Below are 25,050 nucleotides of genomic sequence, written 5' to 3'. Positions count from 1 at the left end.
AGGACCTTTTCTGAGTCCGCACGGGTAGGTACAGCCACCCTGCTTATTTCTGCCATGAAGCAGTAGTGCGTTTCGGTTTGAAGGGTGGGGCAGCCGTTGTAACTATACTGAGACCTTAGAACTTACATCTCAAGGTGAGTGGCGCATTTACGTTGTAGATGTCTATGGGCTCCAGTAACCACTTAACACCAGGTGGGCTGTGAGCTCGTATCGAATTAGAACAATTAGTATCTGTCAGCGTGATTTGGATATCGGCACAGTCGCATGGCTCAATACGAGTACACCGGATGTCTTATTATCCACGACAACTCCTATGTCTATAGGATATGTATTTCTAAGGTACTGCACTATACTACTGGATTGTAGTAATGCTTTCTTCATTCACGAAGCAATTGCTCTTGAGTTGTTAGGTCTCCTTCGGAGGCGCTCGGGCAGTTGTTAGAGAATCCCACCCCTCTTGGCTGAGCCTTTGCTTGCCCACCTGTCCTGGTGAAACTGGAAAGGCCTTCGGGCCACCAGTAATCTTACAATCCTAATTTAAAAAAAATGGTTTATTGTACTTTAAAATAGTACACTACAGCGTTTTAGTGGTAGTTTTTTAGAGCTGTATAGTACATTTTATACTTCATTAAATTATTATCGATTGCGTGGAGTGTTGAACTAGTGTGTCACGGTATTAAACATTGACGTTATCTATATATTAATAGGTGAAGCAAAAACTTTGTATCCCTTTTTACGAAAATTGCGCGGACGGAGGAGTATGAAATTTTCCACAATTATAGAGAATATAGGGAAGAAGTGCACAATGCTAATATTTTTTTTTAAATAATGCATAAAAGATACATTAAATCAATAAAGAAAACATTACACACACTACATACCATGTATTTGACGCACACATGCATGCATACTATTTATTGTCAAACTTTTGTTATTCACGTCTGTTGTCAAATTGAGAATACATTAAATATTGTTTGTCTTTATTAATATTTTTTATAGTGTAGTCTTGGCGTTTGTGATTATAGAAGTATAAAATACAATCATAATAGTGTACAAACTTACAATTCCAATTAATTATAGTCGAATTTCGACTACTGCGGGACCTCTAGTTATATTTAAACTATAAACTGCCCTTGAAGTCAATTAAACTCAATTCGAGATAGTCAAAACAATCTCGCTCATCTTTACAACCCTTCTTAGAATCAATTTAACGAAAAACCCTTCGACAAAACAGACAATGCGTTTCGACAAGTCATTCACAAAAACACTAACTTCAACTTTGGGTTGTGTTTTTTGTGTGAAGAGCACGTGGCGCAGCGATTACAACAGTTTGGACCACGGGATCCTTGAGTTGAATCTTTAAAAATAGCTATGGCCTGAGGGACCCATAATCAGTTTGATAATGAAAATGAGGATTCGATAATAGCTTTTTTTTTTATTGCCCTTGTAGGCAGACGAGCATACGGCCCACCTGATAGTGAGTGGTTACCGTCGCCCAAGGACTTCAGCAATGCCAGGGGCAGAGCCAAGCCGCTGCCTACCGCTTAATACTCTCCACAAGCCTCGTTTGAAGAAGGACATGTCATTTATTTATTTATTTTGTTATTTATTTATTTATTTACATAAGTACTGCCACATCACAAACATCTAACATTGAAAATAAATTTAAACTATTTAATTTATGGCCTGATGCATGTGACAACATGTGTCATAGCGCTCGGGAAACACCGTGGAGGGGAGCTCATTCAATAGCCGGATGGTACGTGGCAAAAAAGACCTCTGGAAACGCACTGTGGATGACCGCAGTGGCTCCAGGTAGTATGTATGAACTCTACTCCGGTGGCGGGCGGTGCGATGGTAAAAACGAGATGCCGGTATCATCTCGAACAATTCCTCAGAGCACTCCGCCTATTCTAGCACTATTCCGCCTACATCAAAGTCTGTCGTATATTTGTTGCACTACCCTGTTAAATTTACCAATAAATAAACCAAATTACTGTTTTATCTCTTTGACAAACTACTTTAGTCCACTGTTGGACGAAGGCCGCTCCCTAGGATCCCAATCCTGGGCCTCTCACTTCCATCTTGCCCAATATTCTGCGTATATATTGTATTTTATCTACAAACTACTTAACGTATGGATTAAACTTATAGTTAATATATTCCTCCTGAATATTTTACGGTCTGGTAACGAGACCTTTAAGCCAAGTCTTATTTTTTCTTATATGAAAAATGACATGAAGCGAAATGAGATGAAGTTGATTAATTTGAAACTTTAAATCAATTGGGATGAAATTAAATCAAACAAGATGAGATGGCTTCTAATAAAATTAACCTATCTATTTTAATCCGGATTAATGACATGCTCTCGTGAGCTGCCAAACCTTCTCGTGGTCCAGAAACCCATGTAGGTACTTAAGTTTACTGAAACGTCCTATTACCATTACGCATTTTTTTGACACAAATCCCTTCGCTACGTGGATGTCATTCGTGAGTATGTATTCAGTATTTCATTAGAGATTGGTACCTGTTTGCGGGATTTGAACACTGGCATAGTTGCATCTTTTGTTCGTATCAAGCGATGCGACTATGCGTCGGGGGTAGATTTTTTGTTTTCTCGGATCGTGAACTAAGACCGCGGCACGTTCCAAGAAGAGAAGGGTTTCGATAAATGCCGATCCTTCACAATCGATTTAAGTACATCATTACGGTGGACAGCTTTAACCAGGGTTGGGCAAAGCGGTTCCCGGATTATTATTACATTTCTTTATTACTCTGGATGGGTGAATTTGCTTAAAAACACAACAACGTAGGCCCCGTCACCGGCAGTAATAATACAAATTTATTAACATTAAATTATTGGCGTAGGTCCACCCTGCCTATTCCTGCACACGTGAAACAGTAATGCGTTTCGGTTTGAAGGGTGGGGCAGCCGTTGTACTGTTAAAAGTGAGGCCTTACACGACTCAAGGTGGGTGGCGGCATTTACGTTGTAGATGTCTATGGGCTCCAGTAAACATTTCACACCAGGAGGGCATGAGCTCGTCCACCCATCTGAGTAAAAAATTGCTTAAAAAAGAAAAATACTATAAAGTAATTCTTCGCCACCTTTTTACGGAGTTCCTGATGCCATCATAAGGCTTCAGCAATGCCACGACTAAATCTGCCAGCTAAAATTGACTAATTTGGAAGATCAATCAAACTGTAATTTTAATACTATTGAGATTTCGATGTCTCAATCGTTGCCATTGTGATTACAATACCTAATCTTCCGCTTGTAAATAAATATCCAAATGGAGCGAACAGAGTCTGTAGTTTCCCTAAAGAATTATTGTTCAATTTATTTTCTTTTAAGAAAAATAAAAAGCTAAAAAAAAAGGTTCTAAAAGCAGCTCTTGCTGCTTAAATTAATGACTTATTATTACTAACACTAGTTTCACCATAAACACTTACACACGTGTAGTGTTTGGTAGGTGCTTGAACTCTTGTTACTATAATCAAACTTCACTATTAATAACAAGCGTAATTTATTGCCGATCCTGTACGAATTTACGAATATTTTAAATATATATAGGTATGGTTCGAAGAATTTCTGTTCTTTAGATTTACTAATTTTATCTGGAAGTGATGATTTTATAAAAAATGGATCGTATAGTGATGTAATTAATTAATTTGATAAACATGTTATTTTTTTATATTTTTGTTGCTTTATAATAATATGTTGTTTTATATTTGAATGAGCTCACGGCCTGCTTGATGTTAAACGGTTATCATAGCCCTTATATACCCATCGTTAATGCGGCAACTTATCTTGATTATAGAATAGTATTACTATAGTAACGCAAATTAAAATTTTTGGTGGTTTCATTGCTATTCTTGAACGTTATTTCCTTTATCAGAGAAGAAATTAGGAAAAATAATTTAAATAAATATTTCTTCATAAAAATAGGAATCTCCCGGCAGGATTCGACCAACGACATAGTCGTATCCTTCGGTATGAGTGCGCGGGACTTCTTACTCTCTGCACCACAACAACTTTATTCAATTAAAATAAATACAAATTAATAAAACTAAAAATAAAAAAATTAAAATCAAGCCCGCAAAATTATAATTTGCGTAATTACATACTGGTGGCAGGACGTCTTGCGAGTCCGCACAGGTAGGTACCACCACCCTGCCTATTTCTGCCGTGAAGCAGTAATGCGTTTCGGTTTAAAGGGTGCGGCAGCCGTTGTAACAATACTGAGACCTTAGAACTTATATCTCAAGGTAGGTGGCGACTAAGCAATAATAAAAAATAATGGACTGCTGCTATCACGCTTTGTCTATGAGCACCGAAATACGCTTCAAGTCCACAAGCTTTAGTTAAAAACAAATAAGCTATTCTATGTCCGGTTAAATAATACTCGGAGAAGCCTTATTGTTAACTCACCGGGCTTGTTATGGCGCCTCCTGCCACCCACGGCAGTCGCCAGCAACACCACCCACAGCAGGTAACGCATCCTACTCCATCACCAGACAACAAAGCACGACACCACGATGTATATATATATTTTTTTAAAACAAATTTAACTCACACTCACTTGTCAATACATATTTAATACGTTTTGAAACACTAGCTATTTAATTAAATTTAAAAAATCGATGTTCTTCTCGAGAACCAAAATAAAAACACTGTTTTAATTTTCTGTATATCAGTAACGTTTATTTTTAATTAAAAATGAAAAAAAAACATCACGGATAGTTCGTATTAATTATTGTAATATCGTATAATAGAACAAAAATAACACGCTAATAGCTGTTTTAAATTAGATTAGTATTTCAACAAAACTTTGTTATTTTACGTGAACATTAAAATCGCGCGAATTCAATGTTTTAAAGTGACATTTATAAGCACAAACGCTCCCCGCGACGGCCGACGCGTTACTGCCAGTTAACTGGTTACAGAGCTTGAGTTGAGCTTTTCAAAAGTTTGTAATTGGTTATAGTACTACCGAGGACTTGTCAAGCCGGTTACCTTTATTAAGCTTCATAAAAACTGGTCCAATTGTTGTGGTACTTTTCAAACGATAACATAAATAGTTGTAATGTTTACAAAATAATCAAGACATCATTGAATTAAATCGTAAATTTACTTAATTCATGATTTTGTAAGCAAACTAAACTTGGAAATCATATTTTAGTTCAAAAAATAGTTAAAAAAAAAATTAAGCTTTGTAAAGTTTGACACGTCGAAAAGCTCAACTTCAATATAGTTAACTAATAATCTACTAGATGGCGTCCTGTGTTGTTACAAATAAAAATAGGTAATGTAGTTTAGCAATAGTTACTCCGCTCATCAGCAGATGGCGCTGAAAATAGAGAATCACTAACAAATTTCATGATCATTAATTTATTTAACCAAAACTATGTATTTCATTTCGTTAAATCTAGATGATTTTTTCGAAGGCATTCAAATGATATATGTATATATATTAATACCTATTATTACATACCAAAGTTTCGAAAAGATTTTAAATACTCGTACACCAACTGAACTTTACACTTTGATTTAGAAATGACATAAACTAAATTGGTAAGTAGTAATGGGCAATGGTGTAAAAGAGTTAAATTTACTACAATCCGTGGCCCCTTACTTTCGTGAAATGTTTAACAATGTCAACCAATGACAGCCATTATTTTTAATATACCTACGTGGGTTCACTTCAATTTGTAGCTGTATGACAAAATGTACATATACTTATTACAAGACATTCATTAGTCTTCTTAAATATTTTTTATAGATACAGATGAAGGTTAATAAATTTATTGAGAATCAAGTGACTTCACTATTTCATTAACTAACTAGATTTAAATAGATACTTTCAATAATAAATTGTTTGAAAGAGAACGCTCGAAGTCAGTCGAGTCTCGAGAGGGTACGAGAATAACACTCAATAACATACGAACAATAAGCCAAAAATGTTTAATGTTATATTGATAAATTTACATTGCGTTATTCGTTAACACCAAAGACTGGACAGCCACGAGACGCCTGGCGCGTCTCCACTAAACGAGTAAAAATTCACCTAAAAAAAACTGTCGCTAAATCAGGTAGGACATACATAGATAGAGCGGCGTCGGATAGATCGCGATCGCCGGCGGCTCGGGGGCCGGTACGGCGCCCCCGCCCTGCGGGCCCGGCCGGGCCGCGTGGTCACACGAACCACTCGTCCTTGTGCGCGAGCGCGCTCACCGCGCCGCCCGCGCCCGGAGGCGGCCCGGCCGCGCCACACTGTACCCGCGCGGGCCCGCAGGGAGCGCCCAGTTTCCCGGCAGCCGCGTGCCGACGCCCGGATCCGGCGCCGCGCCCGCCCCGCCGCCGTTGCTCACGTTCATCTGTTGTACTGCAACAAACATCAAATACGTTACAGCCATCTCAGCATTACTTATTAGGTAGGTAGGGTAGGTACCAACCACCACCCCGCTTATTTCTGCCGTGAAGCAGTAAAGCGTTTCGGCTTGAAGGGTGGGGCAGCCGATGTAACTATACTGAGACCTTAGAACTTATATCTCAAAGTGGGTGGTGCATTTACGTTTTAGATGTCTATGGGCTCCAGTAACCACATAACACCAGGTGGGCTGTGAGCTCGTCCAGCCATCTATGCAATAAAAAAAAATGCAGCATTATGAGCTCACGCTGATCGTGGCGAGGTTTTAAATAACACTTCTATTCTGATTTGAAGAGCAAGATGATTAAGTTTTATTTTTATTTTGCTCAGATGTGTGGACGAGCTCACAACCCACCTGGTGTTAAATGGCTACCAGAGCTCATAGACATCTAAAACGTAAATGCCGCCATCCCACCTTGAGATATGAGTTCTAAGGTCTCAGTATAGTTACAACGGCTGCCCCACCCTTCAAACCGAAACGCATTACTGCTTCACGGCAGAAATAGGCAGGGTGATGGTGATGGCGGGATTCGAACACAGGTGCATCGCTAAATACAAATGCACAAGACGTCTTATCCTTTAGGCCACGACGACTTAAAACGGTCTCGTCTTTCAAGATATGTAACGGTTCTCGGGTTTGTTTCTGGTCTGTCTGAAGCTTAAGCTTCGTTATTGTTAGGCAGAACTGAGAGCTTCCGTAATTTAATATAAAAGTATATAGTACAGTGTATTAAGTGTAATGAATTGAAGTGTATTGTTGATTACGTTGGCAGTGTAGTGGTATACTAACAATGTAGATGCGTGCGGCGGTTGGCAGCGCGGCGTCGGCAGAGACAGCAGCCGAGGGTCGCGGCGATCAGCGCCAGCAACAGCCCGGCCCCTCCCGCCACCACCAACCACGTGCTGCTCGAACCGCTACCGCCGCTCTCTGCCGCGACAAAACTTTTTGTAATATACATACACTCTGAGAAATTATTGGACTTTTTGATGGGAACGCGAGAAGTGAAGTTGTGTGATTTGTTTTATTTCGTCTATTTAGTGTTTAATGTCTGTGAAAGTGCACAAATGTGGGAAAATGAAACAAAGCCGTTGAGCTTAACTTCTCGGGATCCTCCAAAAAGTCCACTGAAAAAATCTCAGTAAATTACCACCATTTTACTGAGATTATATATTTGAAGTGAAACTTCTTTATCGGCGTTGGAAAAAAATTTACCGTCACATTTTTCGGTTACGCGTCACATTTTTCCGTTACGCGCCATCTTTTTCTTCACCATTCATTGTTGCCGTACACAAGTGAAGGTGCCTCTTTACTCGGTAACAATAATTATAAAATACCGATGATTTTAAGTGGAGATTTTAATGTAAATTTTGCATCGGAAAATTCTTTGAAGCTAGTTGAATTTCTGAAAGATAAATTGAATTTATCCATGAAAAACAGTCCTCAAACGTCAACAACAAGATCTGGCACTACAATTGATGGAGTTTTTACTCGGTCACTAAATTTCGTGGAATGTAAACCATATATTTCATATTTCAGTTACCATAAGCCATTAATTACAAAAATATATAATGACAATGACAATGATAGTAATAATTCTATTACAATTAATGAAATGCTGTAATAATCTTAGTAGCAAAAAGGTAAAGTGAAATAATTGTATTATTTGTATTCATGTCTATGATAATAAAATCCTTTTGTTTAAACTTTATCTAATTTAACTTTATTTAACCAATTTCTAGAAAGTTGCATGTAGATCATTTTTCGAAAAATAAGGCCATAAACAAGTTTCACTTCTTACGTGTGTACACTAGTACACGCACACATTTTTATTCATCTCATTTCATTTAATTTCATCCCAGTTGATTAATGTCCCAAATTAATCATCTTCATTTCATTTCATTTCTCTCCATATTATAATTTTTCATTAAATTAAGAATATAAATTAAAATAAGACATGACTTAAAGGTCTTAGTTACCAGGTCACAAAAACCCTTAAAAAAATAATGAGAAATTATTAGAAATGTATCAGAGATGTACTTTCTCTCCTTCTCGTCCTAACGCAACACCTGCTAACCGAGCAGTCTGTGCTACTATCATTTTCCTCCAAACCAGGATGAGATTGATTGCTCATCAACGTTATGCCCACATTAATTCAAATTAGATTCAAAAGCTATCAATGGCGGTAGGTATTAATTTAGCATGGCTATTTCTCTGAAATTACCAACTACAGGCGATGCCGCGATGGTACAACTTCGATCGGTAGGCTGGTCCTTTTTCGACAGGACTAATATTATAATGGCTTAATCCGGTCAACCGTTTCTACCAGATCGACTGCGGAATACACAGTTTGGGTACTGCCCCATCCAGCGCTATTTTAAGCAACATTATTCACATTGCCGACATCCGGTTAAACTATCGGCCTCGGAATATTAACCGGGTTCGCTTCCAAGAACTCATTCTCGGATTGTGTATAATTAAAATGGAAGCCCGACACATTGTGCACACTGAACAACATTGACCGGCAACCAGACAACGACAAAATTCTCTTTTGACTTAATATGAGCAAGTACCTACTTATACTTAATTCATAATCAAGCAACTAGACACTTTAAGTCACAGGTATATACAGGGACATACAGCCAGTTATCAACGATATTAGAGAGGCCTATTTTTTTTCTATAGCAAGATACTGGTATAGCATCGGATACCGATGCACTTTCTCCACTTCAATAATCACGCGGTCCGCTTGGTTTTAATTACTTAGCCGAGCCCTCAGAGGTGCCCCCATTCCCATAGGGACAAGTGATCCAGGTCATAATTCTACGCCCGCTCAAATCAGAGCGCACGACTGCTCCGCTTGAGGTTTTGAAACGACTATCCGCTAAAACGCTGTCAATGTCAAACGCTGTCAAAACGCCTCCTGTGTGCTAAGTGCTAGTTTTTTAACGTTCTCGATAGCGTAAAAGTTAACTCAAATTTGTGTGCACAGCGCTCCTAGCGACAACTCCATACAAATGCTAGTTAACTTTTACGCTATCGAGACCGTTAAAAAACTCGCACTGAACACATTGGTCGTCTCATCCCTGCCTAAACCTAATCCACTTCGTCGGTGTTCCGTGCAGCATACCTGGGCATAGAGCGACCGTGTCTTCATCTGAACCATCGGCGCAGTGGTCCACGCCGTCGCAGGTTAGATCTGCACTCACGCAGAACTCTCTCTGCTTGCACCTGAACTCCTTGCAGCCGTGCTCTGGAACAGTTTGCGGAAGAAATTACTAGAAATATATACGTATGATGTTATGAGATGTGTGATCTGAATAATAAAAAAAAAACATTTTGAAATTGACGTAAGCGGCAATGCAATGGAATAACGTGTGTCTTTAAAATCTGAATACATGAGTGATTTCTACAGAAACTGGCAGGACTTGTAGCATGACTTACTAGTACTACAGGCTCTACGAGCAATCAATAGTATACACAAATTTATAGTTGCCGACTTTTTTAATTTGTGGAAACGTTTTAATATATATATTTTCTTAACTATTGGAGGTAGGACATTTAACTACATTAAAGATCGGCAGCATTGTGATAGCCCGGTCATCGTTCTCGTCCGACCCGGACTGTGACGAAGGGCTCGGCGAGTAAATTAACCCACAGTCACAGCGCACTGAGTTTCTCGACGAATCTTCTTAGTGGGTCGCGTTTCCGATCCGGTGGTAGATCCTGCGAAGCACTGCTTTTGCTAGACAGTGTTAGCAACGTCGTCAGGTTTGAGCCCCGTGAGCTCACCTACTTGTTATGGTTACGCTGAAATGGTCTCTCAAGACCATCAGCACAGGTAGAAAAACAATTGTGGTAGGTACCCGTGTGGTCTTACAACACCAACCACCAGCTATACAACAACAATATCCATAACTCAATCGATTCGTAATCTTTATTTACACAATCACTAGAGCAGGGACAGGGACAGGGACATACAGGACCATTAGGATGCATCTTCAACCAGAGGATCTATTGTAAAGTTTAAAAAAAATCCCTATCGCAATACTAAACTAATTATCGAATTTATCTCAAACTAACCAATCACTATAATTACTTATAATGATAAATATAACGTGAACACATGTATGTATTAAATAATATTTCATTTTTCAAATTGATTACTAATTACTAATTAATTGTAAAAAAACACAAACAACAGCTGTAAATTGTTGAGCCACAATAACAAAAAACATTTTCATGTCGATAACAAAATAAAATAATAACGAAAATTATTCACATGACACAAAGGCGTCATTCCAAATATTTTTTGTGAAACAGGCGCTCAATCACCCCAAAAATTACAATATCGACCCATTGCAGGACTTGCTCTGAATTTCCGTTCCATTTATGATAGCCCCAAGCTATTTCCACCTGTTATAGGCACCACAAAAATGTGTACCCGACAGAGCGAGTAGGTAGATAGCTCTTAAAACGAAGCTTTTGGAGGGTACTTAACGGTAAGCAGCGCCTTTGATGTGCCCCTAGCATTGCTGACGTCCATCGGCAACGGTAACCACTCAACATCAAACAACATCAAAATGGCCGTCTGGTGTAGTGGTAAGTGACATGGTCACTACACAAGGAGGTTGCTGGCTCGAATCCCGCCAAGGGAAGATATTTGTATGATAAATATAAAATGTTCAGTTAAAAACCTGGGTGTTATTATAGATCGACATCTTTCGTGGAGTTCTCACGTTGCTGAGATTAGTAGGAAGGTGCACTTCGCCTTGCACTCGTTGAGATGTCTGCAGGGCTTCTTACCTCAGCATACAAAAATATCTCTCGTCCAAGCTCTCATTCTACCCATAATTGATTACGCCGATGCCTGCTACTTGGATGCCACTGAGGAGCTCTCAAACAAGCTTGAGAGGATGCAAAATCTATGTATCCGTTTTATATACAATCTCAGAAAATTCGATCATGTTTCTCATTTTCGCAAAGAACTTAAATGGCTCCCTATACGCCTTCGTAGGGATACTCGAATATTATGTCTCCTATTCAATATCCTACATAAGCCCACTTCTCCCTTATATTTACGTGAGCGATTCTCTTTCATTCGTTCTCCTGATGCTCCCTGCAGGTCCAACCAACGTTCTGTTTTGTTATTCCCTTCCCACAAAACCAATTTCTATTCTCACTCCTTTACTGTGCACGCGGTCAGACTGTGGAATTCGTTGCCGGCTGACATCCGAGTTTGCAAGTCTGTTTCTGTTTTTAAATACAAGGTCAAACAATTTTATCTGTCATCAACCGAATGATCATGGTTCCATACTCTTCGTATATACGAGTGTTACTGTGTTACTTATAATATTTTGTACTCAAGTTTAACAATATTTGGTATGTGTATGTGCATTACTATAATTCTCATGTTGTATTTGTTATTTTAGTTATGTGTTATTTGTTCTACACACACTTATCACTTTTTATTATTATTCTCATTATCCTCTCGCAGATCTGCTGGAAGAGATTTCTTAAAGAAATAAGCAGTGCCTTTGTACATAATTTTCCTATTACTCTGTACTATGTCTTTTTTTTCTGTGTGTACATAAATAAATAAATAAAATGTATTTTCCAGGGTTATGGATGTATTTTAAATATATGTATGTGTACAATAAAAATCTTACATTTATTTCCGTTATCTGGTACCTGTAACACAAGTTCTTTACGAATTTAGCACGGGACCAGTTAACGTGGCGTGATTGTTAATAAATATTTATTATTATTATTATAAAAAATAAACTTCAGATGGGCCATACGCTCGTCTGACTAAAAGGGCAATAAAAAATAAAAAGGTATCTCCCAGATCCCAAATTCCCAAAATTTATTTAACAAAGATATTGGATCAGATCAGATATTGAGCCCGAGCTGTGCCGTACCGAGAATTACAAGCCACTAGTCTAGACTAGTCTACAGTCTAGACCAATGAGGTCGTCGAAACTCTGAGGCTAGCTATTTCAATAGAACCTCGGTATTGAAACCGCATATATCAAAGATCACCTTAATCGCCTAACATCAAGTTTTTCGTCTGTCCATATTTGAATTTTTACGTTTGATAATGCAGTCATGTCATAAAAACTACATATTAAGATTTATTTCTTTACTAACGGGCTCTCATTTCTTTCGCATTGTTTTATGAAAACTCCCCTTCCGAAGCACACATGAAAGTGGGTGTTAGGCGAAGCTTTTTGTTGCATTATTCAATAGCACGGTGAACGCTTAAAACGTGAAAGCTCTGCGGAGCTTCCCGTGATGAAAGGGGAGAATTTTTAAATTGGTCGCCGAGAAATTTTTTGAACGCCTCTAGAATTTTAATTAATAAATGGTACGAAATGTCTGCGCGAGTTTTGTCTAAGGAATTCGATGGCATCTTTAATAGATCGAAAACTCCGCTATCTTTGACAGCTTAAAAGCTCATTTCAGAGCAATTTGAATACCGGAGCTTCCCGCTGAGAGATTACTTAAATGTCATCTGGGTGTTCTTATCTTCTCGTGGAACAATGCGCCGAGTCCTTTTCTATTGATAAACAATAGAAATTTTATCAGCAAAATATACTAAGTATTTAAGTCGTCTGACTATTGTATAATACACATTTATTTAGAATCCTTTACATGGCAAGTTGGTATTAACCTGGGTCCTTAAGCGCTACTAAAATAGCGTATTAAATAATTTCAAATAAATATTGAGCAATTTCCAGATAAACTCCCGCTTTCATTATCAAATGAGATAAAAAACAAATAAGCGGAAGTTTAGCGTATTTTTTATTTATTATATTTACTTTAGTAACTTTTATATTTTATCTTATAATACTACAATATTACAATATGTTTAGTATTTTGAATTTATTTCGACAATTTATTTATTTAATTTAATTTATTTATTTACAACTATGGTATTAAGCTCTTAGCTAATAAATTTTAGACTCCAATCAATAGCTTTGATTATATACATGCTATCGCTAATCAGTCTCACTGTTTGTTCCAACAACAAAACAACAGCAGTCAATATTGAGTTTTCATTCTTTCGTCATAGAGTATATTTTTTGTTGTTGAGCTACGGAGCAAGTTGGTTGTCAGAACAATCTATTGTGTTCAACTAAGGACTTCTTAACGCAGAACAAATTTTAAAGTTTAAATTGAGAAAGTTCCAGAACTACTATTTCAATGGCCCGTACCTACTTTCAGAAAACAATAAAGTAAACACGCTTCATACAAAAACGAACAATTACGCCGACATAAACTATTTTATGGCGAATGTTAGTAAAATTAAGGTCACATCAACAGGTTCGCCCTGTGTCACGACACAAGGAATTTTAGCAATAAAACTAGGCAATGTTTCAAAGGGAAGAATGTGGGATTAAATATACACGGAATTAAACTTCGGAAGAGGGTTTTCAGGGTCTATGTGTAGTACATATTTTTGATTCAAAGATTCTTTGTTTGTTACTATTCAGTGTTTGGTCTGTTTTGGTTTGGTTGCCGCTGTTATTGTGTTTATTGTGACCTAAATTACAGCGTCACACAAACAGCGTTTTTTGTCAAAAGTAATCTGTTAAGTAGTACACATTAGCCGGTCACATCTGTCGAGCCAGCGAGGCCAGGTGGGGGAGGAAAGTCCTCGAATGGAGGTCACGGATGGGTACCAGGAGCGTGGGTCGTCCTCCAACCAGGTGGACTGACGACTTAGTGCGCACGGCGGGAATTCGTTGGATGCGGAAGGCGGAGGACCGCATTATGTGGAAGGCATTGGGGAAGGCCTATGTCCAGCAGGGGGAAAATAAAGGCTGATGATGATGATGATGATGAAGTAGTACAACTTAGAAAAATGTTTTATTCTGAATTAAAACAAGGTTTATTGCCACGTTTTCTCGACACCTTCCCATCGGAAACAAACCAGACCGATATTCACCAAAGTTTCGATAGCTAATCGTTTCAAACAACATTTTTCCATTAAACTTTTGACGTTCTTAAGTACTAGAATTTTCTTCTAAACGTTAATGGGAAATGTTTGGTTTTTTCTGTTATTATTTTTGTTGGATTTTTTGGAAGACTAGGAACAACTGAATCATCGCTCTTAAATCTTGTGGTTCTTTCAATCCAGATCTGTCATATTGCAATTGGTGTTAGCTCCAAATTTAACACCTCATCTTGAGAAATGATTATGTACTATTAAACTTTATGAACTTAGGCTCTTTCCACCTAAATAGTACTACACCAATCTCGCTATAATATTATAGAACGATCAGCCTGGGTGATGGATAACCATGTTAGAAATCAAGATCGTCCAAGTTTTATTTGTTTCTTGGGAGGATCTTCCACCAAGCTGGTTTCTTCGAGCGCCGGTTATTGAAACTAGTATCTTACAAACGCATCCAAATTAAAACAGCTCAATATCCAAACCAAATCTACCATCGGCCTCAAGAGGATATTTGAGTTCTTCGGTCACATTGCCAGAAAGAGTGGTGACAATCTTGAAAAAATTGTGCTAAATGGCAGGATTGCAGGTAAAAGATCTCATAGCCGCATTCCAATGCGCTCGTCCGACCAAATCCGCACCACTCTGGATACAACAGACTACGATGCCATAGACTCCACCAAGAGCAGAGGAAGGTGGCGAAACATAAACCAGAGGAAGATAATGGGAGGAGATGGTTTTTTTTATTGCTTAGATAGGTGGACGAGCTCACAGCTCACCTGGTGTGAAATGGTTACGGAGCCCATAGACATCTACAACGTAAATGCGCCACCCACCTGGAGATATAAGTTCTAAGGTCTCAGTATAGTTACAACGACTGCCTTACCCTTCAAACCGAAACGCATTACTGCTTCACGGCAGAAATAGCCAAGGTGGTGGTACCTACCCGCGACGACCCTCAGATATGAGGAATACGACTCAGGGAGAAGGGTCTTACAAATACTCACTAGGATCTTTGACTGCAGTGATGACGAGCTTGAAGCCGTTCGCGTCCGTGCCCCAGTTGTCAGTGACGTACTTCAGGGTCACGAAGTTGCTGCGCGTGAACAGGGCTCCGACCTGCTGCTTGGTGTTCCGGCACGATAAGTCAGCCTGCAACAACAATTATGGTTAGGTGATATTGCGAGATTACGATTACGTGGTCGCTCACAATGGGCCTTATGAGAAGGCTCACCCAAAGAGCAATGGAGAGGGCTATGCTCGGAGTTTTCCTGCGAGATCAAATCAGAAATGAAGAGATTCGCAGGAAAACCATGGTGACCGACATAGCCCAAAGGATTGCAACGTTAAAGTGACAGTGGGCAGGACGCGTTGCTCGTAGAACGGATGGCCGTTGGGGCCAGAAAGTTCTTGAGTGGCAATCGCGTACTGGAAGACGTAGCGTGGGTAGGCCTCCCATAAGATGGGCCGACGATCTATTGAGGTTCGCGTGGATCCGCTGGATGCAGGCAGCGCAGGACCGATCTTTGTGGCGAGGCTTGGGGGAGGCCTATGTCCAGCAGTGGACGTCTGTGGGCTGATAAGAAGATATTGCGATATCTAAAGAACTCATTGGGTAGTGTGTGATTGAGCTTGAACTAAAACACTACGGCGCTCGATCCTGACGTAATAGTTTCACCGAGCCCATATAAGTACGGCCGTAATGGTCCTCGGCGGAAGAACATATTTGAAAGTCGCAATTTCAAGAAAACTCAGCTTCGGAAATTTCGGTTAGTTTTATCTAACGCAAATAATATTTCCTAACTCTCATAATGTAGCTAACAAATTTCTAAGATTGTTAATAGCAAAATTTTTCACATAACATAATACTCGTATGCTCGTATGCCTACAAGGGCAATAAAAAAAAAAAAAATTGTGGGTAGGTTTATGCGAACAAAGTAATAAAAGAGTAAAAAGTGTACATTAAAACAGTGTTTTTACTAAAATTAATGTTATTTTTGGCGTTTTTTATGTTAAGTGATTCCCGGAGCCTATGGGTACCACGATTGCCGTTGGAATGTATGCCTCACGATCACAACATCATCACGTTCAATTTTAGCTTTGCACCGCTTACCACTACCACTAATGATGAGGATAATCTAGTTAAAAACATAAGCGAACAGATTCAGATTTTATTACGTGGTTAATAAGTTAAATAACCAATCTAAATTAAGACACCAAACATGAAGACTAGGACACAATTCCCATGACGCTATAATATTTAGAAAAACTGGTAACATACACAAAATACAGATAAAGCAGTTGGAATACAACTTAGAATACGAATAAAAACTTCCAAAACTATCCAAAAAAATAGTGAATACACGACACTTCATAAAGCAGTCCTCACACGTTCATTTAATCGGTCAGGCACCGTCAATATCTCAACCATCGATCCTCGGCTTATAGTCTACGCCCGGACTATATTCTCGTCATATTTTAGCGAGACCGATCGAGAAAACGTGACCAACCTAGCCGGGTGTACATGTCGTGGTCATTTCAGAGACGAATTTAGGAATTTCATAGTGGTCCATAGCTGTCCTAGCCTTAGTAAGGTTATATAAAATATAAATTTTATATTCTATTTATAATTATACAAATTTACAATTTTACAACTTATACACATGACACCTTATTTGCTTTCATTTACATATAAAGTTCTATATTATATTTATATACTGTTCTACTCAAAACCCCATTATCATATATTATTTTACTTCTCATTATAATAAGTATATTCAAATATTAAATTTAAATATGCATCTTGTTAATCGATGTAATCAATAGCGTCGTCAAATTTAATAAAAGCATCTATTTGCTTACATTAAAAACCTTAGTAAGGTTAGTCCATAGCCTGGGCAGTGAAAACTATGAAATAGATTAGCGGGAGTATTTAATGTTGATTATAAAATAAATATTTTTGTCCATGCGAAAAAAGAACAAATTTACATAAATAAGTCTATACCGGTGTACTCGTAAGAAACGGTACGATTATGTCGATGCTCTAATCACGCCGGCAAGTACCAAAAAATTCAACGTAAATACGTAACTAGTACGTGCTTACGAGCGATTTCAACCGTGAAGGAATAATGTCGTGTGAGAAAAATCAAGACCTGTAAAATTTATGAAATTGGCAAGACGTACTGTGAGGTGGCACAGATAGGTGAGGCACCACCGTCTTATGCCTATTTATGCCGCGAAACATTTATACGCTCTGGACTGAAGGTTAGGAAGTCTGTTGTTTTTTTTATTTTTTTATTTATTGCTTAGATGGGTGGACGAGCTCACAGCCCACCTGGTGTTAAGTGGTTACTGGAGCCCATAGACATCTACGACGTAAATGCGCCACCCGCCTTGAAATATAAACTCTAAGGTCTCAAGTATAGTTATAGTTACAACGGCTGCTTCACCCTTCAAGCCCAAACGCATTACTGCTTCACGGCCGAAATAGGCACGGTGGTTGTACCTACTCGTGCGGACTCACAAGAGGTCCTACCACCAGTAAACATAAGCAATATAATAAATAGAGACATCTACGTCATATACCTCGTCTTAAATTCATCTTCTTGTCTTAAATCACGCCATACACATTATGATGTTTATCCGGTAATCGCGACTTTCTGGATGATTTCAAAACACAACACTGAAATCTCATAAGTATGTTCATGAACATGAAGACCAGGAAAAACAAACGTAATAAACAACCTCAATTTAGAAATAGCCCCCTCAGTAATCCGAGTACGTGCCTGGAGTGCCGACCCGGGCAGGGTTGCTTGCGATTCAAAAGCATTAACGCTGGATTTACAGCCCCTATTACTGCATGACGACGATTCTCAAAGTGTGTGTTGGTTATTTTAATTTATACGATGTCAAACTTCATTGAGAAGAAGCTTAAAATATTTTTATTTATAATCGACAACAACAAAAATCAGAAAGGATAACAACAAATCATATTTTGTTATAAATGTTCAATATTTTTCTAATTTCACGTGGTGCGTGAACGAGCTCACGGTCCATTTGATTACAATTTTTTACCCTAGGATGTAGCCGTTACAAGGTGAATATTGCGCTACCATCTAGAGACTAAAAGCCAAAATTGTAAAGTACAGTACGGCTGGCTTACCGTTCAAAGCGGAATGCATTAATTACTGCTTCTCGACAGAAAGAGGCAGGGTGACGATACCTACCCATGCGGGCACCACATGATGCCCTAGGATCTGTGAATACGTACTCTATAGGTACGTATTCCCTTAGGTGAAGAATACCGTGTTCAAGACTAGGTGGGCTATTCTTAAAATACAATTAAAACTTCCCTCTTATAACCAATCAACACAAAGAGACCATGAGTAAATCTAGCCAATAACTACATTTATTCAATAGAAAATAAAAAAGTTTGAGAAACACCGCACAATGCACACCGGAGAATAAAGACGGTCCCCACGATTGATATTAAAAATTTCTTAGAAGTTAAGCCTACGGATTACTGTGGAACTCGCAGCCTTCCACGGAAACTATGCAGAGCTGATCTCAAAGTTATGAATTTAATTAGTTTTCATAAGCGGAAATTGCCTTGGAGAAGTGGAACTTAGATAGTGAATTTTTGTGTTCTATTATATGAAAAACATTATTGATCAGTGGTAAGTTATCGAATCCCTCGAAAACTGCCTGAATGTTTCGGAGTATTTCGTCGGTAAGTTTATTTTTAATTACAAATTTGGTTGATTCCTAAATCAGTTAATTTCAGAGCTCAATCTGGCGAGAGATGACAGGAGGTTTTTTTCTGCAACTCTGACTCGATCTAATAATATTATTATCTAAGTGGGGTCTGCGGTCTTTGGTTGTCACTTGCAAACAAAGGAGTTATACGGTCATATACTCAATGTTTATTAACAATAAAAACTTACGAATGGTCACATTTTTAATTCAAATGTTCACGTTATCAACACTGAAATTCAAATTACAATAGCCAATCTGCGAACAACGAGTCAGCAGCGAGTATATTATGAAGAATCGACTTATAACGAAACTAACAGCGCTCCAGATGGGGGCTTAAGTGAGTCATTCAAGAGCGAGTTACGGCTTGGATGCTGCACAGGAATATTAAGAAGAAGATCCTTAAATGTATACTTTAAGAATATTTTATGTCATAATATGTTTTGGTTTCAGCTGGAAACGGGTAAAAGCTACGCCTAAGTTATAAACCAAGTTATATAATATTCTGTGAGAGAGTAGCTGACTTTGCCACTTGAATTTTTTTAGCTTATCTGATGTTAAGAGGGTCTACATCATCATAAAATAAATTGCTCCTATACGAAGTCTAAATCTCATCTGTTTTGAATCGGACGCTGTAAGTTCAAATTGAAATGAATGACTGTTTTGAAGCATGAATAGGCATATGGTCGGTATAAGCTCACAGTATACCAGTAACTAAGCAGGTATGTATAATTTTAATAGTCCATCACTCAACACCGCTACAGCACATAATTAAACAAGGCAATCGTAAGAAACACTATTTGGTATGTTGATTTTTTATTCAAAACCGTCTCGAACAGACGACCCCTTCAAGGCGTGTCTGACACTGCTAAGCCACGATCGCGATAAGTGGGACAGAGTTTATTGCTCGGATGCTGCGAGGGAATATCAAGTAGGAGAAAATTCGAGCTGCAAATTCGACCGTTTAGGTCGTCGGGACTTTATGAAAAATTCTTTTGAAGCAATGAGAATACGTAATGACATGAGCGGTATTGGAATTTATGTGAATCGTATAATGCGCTGTTTTAAATAAAATGGCAATTCTAGGTGTTTGCTCGCGTACATAAGACGATTTACGGCCCACCCGACGTTAGAAAGCTCAGTGGCTACAATGAGGAATAGCGGCGCTTACAATATGATCTCTATAGACTACGGTAACCACTCAACAACAGATAGGACATGTCCGTGTCTAAAAAATAACTTGTGGCGGTAACCTTCATAGAGCACCAGATATTTGACAGATTCCTGAATCTCATTTTTCTCTCGTTCGAACGACATTTTCAAGATAAGCTTGCATATATACAAGTTCCGAACAACAATATTCGGACCGTCGGTCTACCGAGCAATATCACCCGCTCGGTGGAAAATACTTAACAAATATTCACGATTGACTTCCACGGTGAAGGAATAACATCGTGTATAAAAAAAAAACCGCAGAATTATAATTTGTGTAATTACTGGCGGTAGGACCTCTTGCGAGTCCGCACGGGTAGGTACCACCAACCTGCTTATTTCTGCTGTGAAGCAGTAATGCGTTTCGGTTTGAAGGGTGGGGCAGCCGTTGTAACTATACTAAGACCTTAGAACTTATCCCAACGTGGGTGTCGCATTTACGTTATAGATGTCTACGAGCTCCAGTAACCACTTTAACACCAGGTGGGCTGTGAGCTCGTCCACTCATCTAGGCAATAAAAAAATATCTTCCCTTCGTCGTTACTTCCACAAAAAAAATAAAAAAACGTGCTAAATAATGGCTGAAATAGTTAAAATCTACTGATAACTTGCTTAACAGAGGTGTGAATACGAAACACGGTTTTTCGAAAATCTATGTCTGGCTAAATAAGGGATGTAAACTTGGATTTTATTAACTTACCAAGTATTAACTTCATATAAACAATCCACATAACTCAACGTAAGAACTTAAGGAGGCTGTTTGAGTAAGCAGACCGCGCTGGAACTATGGAAGGGCCTGACCACTTCAAAGCGAGTTGATGAAGAACTTTCGTGAACAGTGGCGGGCCATTGTCGCTCGCGTTCCCTCGTCCGGATAGTTTCGAACTTTGACCAGGTGCCAGGACTGTAATGAATGCGAAAGCTAGTGGGCGGGTAGAGGTGGGACGGATTCAGAATTTGTGTTTTCTTTTATCTAGCTAGCGTAAAGTTGTTACCGCTATTGCTGGACTCTTCAAACAAAAGCCCAAGGCTGCTTCGTGGCAGGAATAGACAGAATTGTTGTGCCTTCCCTTGTGAGCTTACAATATGTTCCTTCTCTGCTGAATATGAAAAGTTTCAAGCTTTCGCGGTTAGATTTTTACTGCAAGACGTTTTTTCGTACATCGTGAAAAGCATTTAAGAAAACGTCTTTAGTCTTTTCTCTTCAAATAATGTTCGCAGCCAGAAGATTGGAACCTCAGCTTAGTTGTATCACCCTATACGAACTTCGACTATGGGATGACCTTATGTTAGGTCCGTATCTGAAAAAAAATCTTCGGTACTCATTACATAGCATAAGTTTCTTTTGGCTTATGCGCATAGATCGCTTTTTTTTATATTCCTGTTTGAAATAAGTACTTTTTTCGTATAATTAATATTACTAGAGGTCCCGCAGTAGTCGAAATTCGACTATAATTAATTGGAATTGTAAGTTTGTACACTATTATGATTATATTTTATACTTCTATAATCACAAATTTCGCCAAGACTACACTATAAAAAATATTAACAAAGACAAACAATATTTAATCTATTCTGAATTTGACAACAGACGTCAAGAACAAAAGTTTGACGATAAATAGTATGCATGCGTGTGTGCGTCAAATACACGGTATGTAGTGTGTGTAATGTTTTCTTTATTGATTTAATGCATCTTTTATGCATTATTTAAAAAAAAAAAATTAGCATTGTGCACTCCTTCTCTATATTCTCTATAAGTGTGAAAAATTTCATATTTCTCCGTCCGCGCAATTTTCGTAAAAAATGGATACAAAGTTTTTGCTTCACGTATTAATATAATAGATATCGCTTTCGTTGTCCGAATTCACCTCTATAGAGCTCGCGTCGGTTAATTCGATTAATGTCCGAAGTATGCGCGCGCGGTCCGCTAAAACCGCAACCCGAACATTCATTTACAAACGCTGCAAAACTTTTTCGCAAACATTATTTTCGGTTGCGGAATGCTTTTGTTTTGTGTTAACAATATTTATTCGTTTATTCGCGTTTGAATCCTTTATAGTTCAATGCTTTATAAATACAGTATTTCGTATATTTTATTCTGTCGTGTTTGGTTGAAAAGTGAGCTTTCCCAACAAGCGTAAATGAAAGCATGTAAGTCTGGGTAGTACGGGTCTCTTCTGCTTTGGTTACAGCGCGGTGACAAAAAGTATATGCCATATCAAACATCCGAACACTTTCCGTGGAAGATACGGTACAGAATACAGAGAGAACCAATGTTCTTCTGTGGACGCGTTCCAAAAGATCAGTGAGATGGGACTGTGGCGGGCAGCCATCATACAACACAAGATATTTGACAGGTGCCTTAATCTAGCTTATGACATTTTCAAGATAAGCTTGCATATATACAAGTTCCGAACGACAACATTCGGACCGTCGATCTATGGAACAATATCACCCGCTCGGTGAAAGATCTTCCTTTTGTAGTACACCTACAGGACTGTCGACAACTCGAATGGCCCTCTTCTGTTTAGAGTCTACTGGAAATAGCTGGTATTTAGGAACCGCGGCTTAAAGACAGGAGGATTACTCCACTCGAGACCAAGCCTTTGTTTTCTAAAGAGGTTTTTGTCCAGGCGTAATATACTATTTGGCTCTGTTGAAAACACCCGAAATTGATACTCTGATAAAAACAAAACTAAACTCCAAACTAAAAACATGCACGTAAAACCGAATTTAAAAAACCACGAATAAACTTATGGTTCTTTCAGTAATAACATTCAACAAACTCACAACGATCCAACAACTCGTAACTCGCAGAATCCAACAACAACTCAAAAACATTTAAAGTTAAGATGGAAACCGTTAAGTTCCAGACTTAAAGTTTATAAATTTGAATTTAAAATATGTTCGGCTGTTTATTATAAGCACGACACCTGACTCTGAAGTGTCGTGTGAATTAATTCGAGTTCACTTTTAAGTTTTGTTTTTGATGAACGATTTTAAAGTTTACTCGAAAATTCTGAGTAGGTAATTGAAATTTAAACAAAAGGTCCTCATCTCTAAATACTGTATGGTAATAAAAAAGAAAAGAAATAAATAAATCTAGTGGTAGAGCGTAATGTGAACATCGGTGCATCGCTCAACGCGAATGCATCGGACGTCTTATTCCTTAGGCCACGACGACCTTAGACGTCCGGTGCATTTGTGTTAAGCGATGCACCTGTGTTCGAATCTCAGGCGGGTACCAATTTTTCTAATGAAATACGTACTCGACAAATATTCACGATTGAGTTCCACGGTGAAGGAATTAACATCGTGTAATAAAAATGAAACCCGCAAAATTATAATTTGCGTAATTACTGGTGGTAGGACCTCTTGTGAGTCCGCGCGGGTAGGTACCACCGCCCTGCTTATTTCTGCCTTGAAGCAGTAATGCGTTTCGGTTTGAAGGGTGGGGCAGCCGTTGTAACTATATTTGATACCTTAGAACTTATATCTCAAGGTGGGTGGCGCATTTACTTCGTAGATGTCTATGGGCTCCAGTAACCACTTAAGATCAGGTGGGCTGTGAGCTCGTCCAACCATCTATCAATAAAAAAAAAATTAACACCAGACCTGCCGTTAGCCTGTTCCCTAATCTGAACAGTTAAAAAAAGTCTTTAGGTTAAAGTCTAATATTCACCAAAACAATAGTATCCATCCATAAAAACGTCGCAGCGGAATTAGATTGCATAATGGTATCAACGAGAGAGAGATCGCTAAAGAGTCCTACTCTAAGAAAGAAAGAAAGAAAAAGCAATAAATATGCAAACATTGGATTGCGGCATATTACATTTAATAGAGATCCAGCTCGATCTCCCATCATAGACGTCGATAGATAGAGAGATAGATAGATATAGACATTGATCTATCTATTTCGAATTAATCAGGCGTCTCAATAAGTATGTCATTATACTTATATATAATTGGCATTCCAATTACAGCGTAGACGTCATGTCTGAGGACATTCGTACCATGATTTGTCAGTAGCAGTCACGGCAGGTGACCGGTGACGGGTGCACTATGAGCACAAAATATTTAAAAAGTTACATATCGTCTTCTCGCATTAAAACTGTATAATCTCAAAACTTACTAATTTTACAGGAGAGTATTTTAAAGGTTTAACATGTGATATTTTTAATATTAATCATCTTTGCAACATTTTTTATTTTATTTTTTACCAGTTACATTATCTGTCTTATAAAGTAATATAAAATTATGTATTAATTTGGTAATAGTAGTCAAAACATAGGTAAATTAAAAAAAAACTAAAACTAAATTACGCTTTTTTGACAGTATTTATGAGAAAAATACTGGTGATATCAAATCGTTCCGCATATTAACTCAATTTCGAATATTTTTGGAAATTGCACACTTTTAATGCGAAAAGACGATATGTGATAAACGGACTCATGTAGCGATAAGTCACTCGGGCCAAAGTTCAAAATGGAATTAAGCCATTCCCGGCTTTTGGCAGAGGTAGTCGGTAGTTAAGTAATTTTCCCCACAAAACTTGGATCAATTCCAAAATTAGTTATGATAACGGTTATAAAATGCAATTTGTCGGTTAAATATTATATTATTATGCTTTTGGTATTAAAATTGGCGGTAAATGTTTTTACATATACTGTAAATCTCTCTGGTGTTTGAGTATCGCGCCA

General features: G+C 38.3%; 2 protein-coding genes across 5 annotated transcripts in view; both read right to left on the bottom strand.

Annotated features, from left to right (window-relative positions):
- LOC101746347 (laminin subunit alpha lam-3) overlaps positions 1-4,573 on the bottom strand; it is a 150,379-nt gene extending 145,806 nt beyond the window's left edge. For both annotated transcript variants that reach the window (XR_005244604.2, XM_038010598.2), the window contains exon 1: positions 4,433-4,573. Coding sequence is in view for 1 of the 2 variants with exons in the window: in XM_038010598.2 (XP_037866526.1) it covers positions 4,433-4,502 (70 nt within the window). In the remaining variant the exon portion in view is untranslated. The remainder of the gene's footprint in view (positions 1-4,432) is intronic.
- A 104-nt stretch (positions 4,574-4,677) lies between these two features.
- LOC101745917 (uncharacterized) overlaps positions 4,678-25,050 on the bottom strand; it is a 76,591-nt gene continuing 56,218 nt past the window's right edge. For 2 of the 3 annotated variants that reach the window (XM_038010602.2, XM_062677132.1), the window contains exons 3-6: positions 15,394-15,538; positions 9,560-9,688; positions 7,222-7,359; positions 4,678-6,386 (exon numbers count right to left, since the gene is read on the bottom strand). In XM_038010602.2, coding sequence (XP_037866530.1) covers positions 6,232-6,386; positions 7,222-7,359; positions 9,560-9,688; positions 15,394-15,538 — 567 coding nt within the window. In that variant the 3' untranslated portion in view covers positions 4,678-6,231. The remainder of the gene's footprint in view (positions 6,387-7,221; positions 7,360-9,559; positions 9,689-15,393; positions 15,539-25,050) is intronic. The other variant, XM_038010603.2, reaches the window with a different exon arrangement.

This window comes from Bombyx mori, chromosome 4, assembly GCF_030269925.1.
Source record: "Bombyx mori chromosome 4, ASM3026992v2".
Taxonomy (NCBI): Eukaryota; Metazoa; Arthropoda; class Insecta; order Lepidoptera; family Bombycidae; genus Bombyx; species Bombyx mori.
The sequence above is the reverse complement of the archived record's forward strand: the minus strand, read 5'-3'. Positions and strand labels throughout refer to the sequence as shown.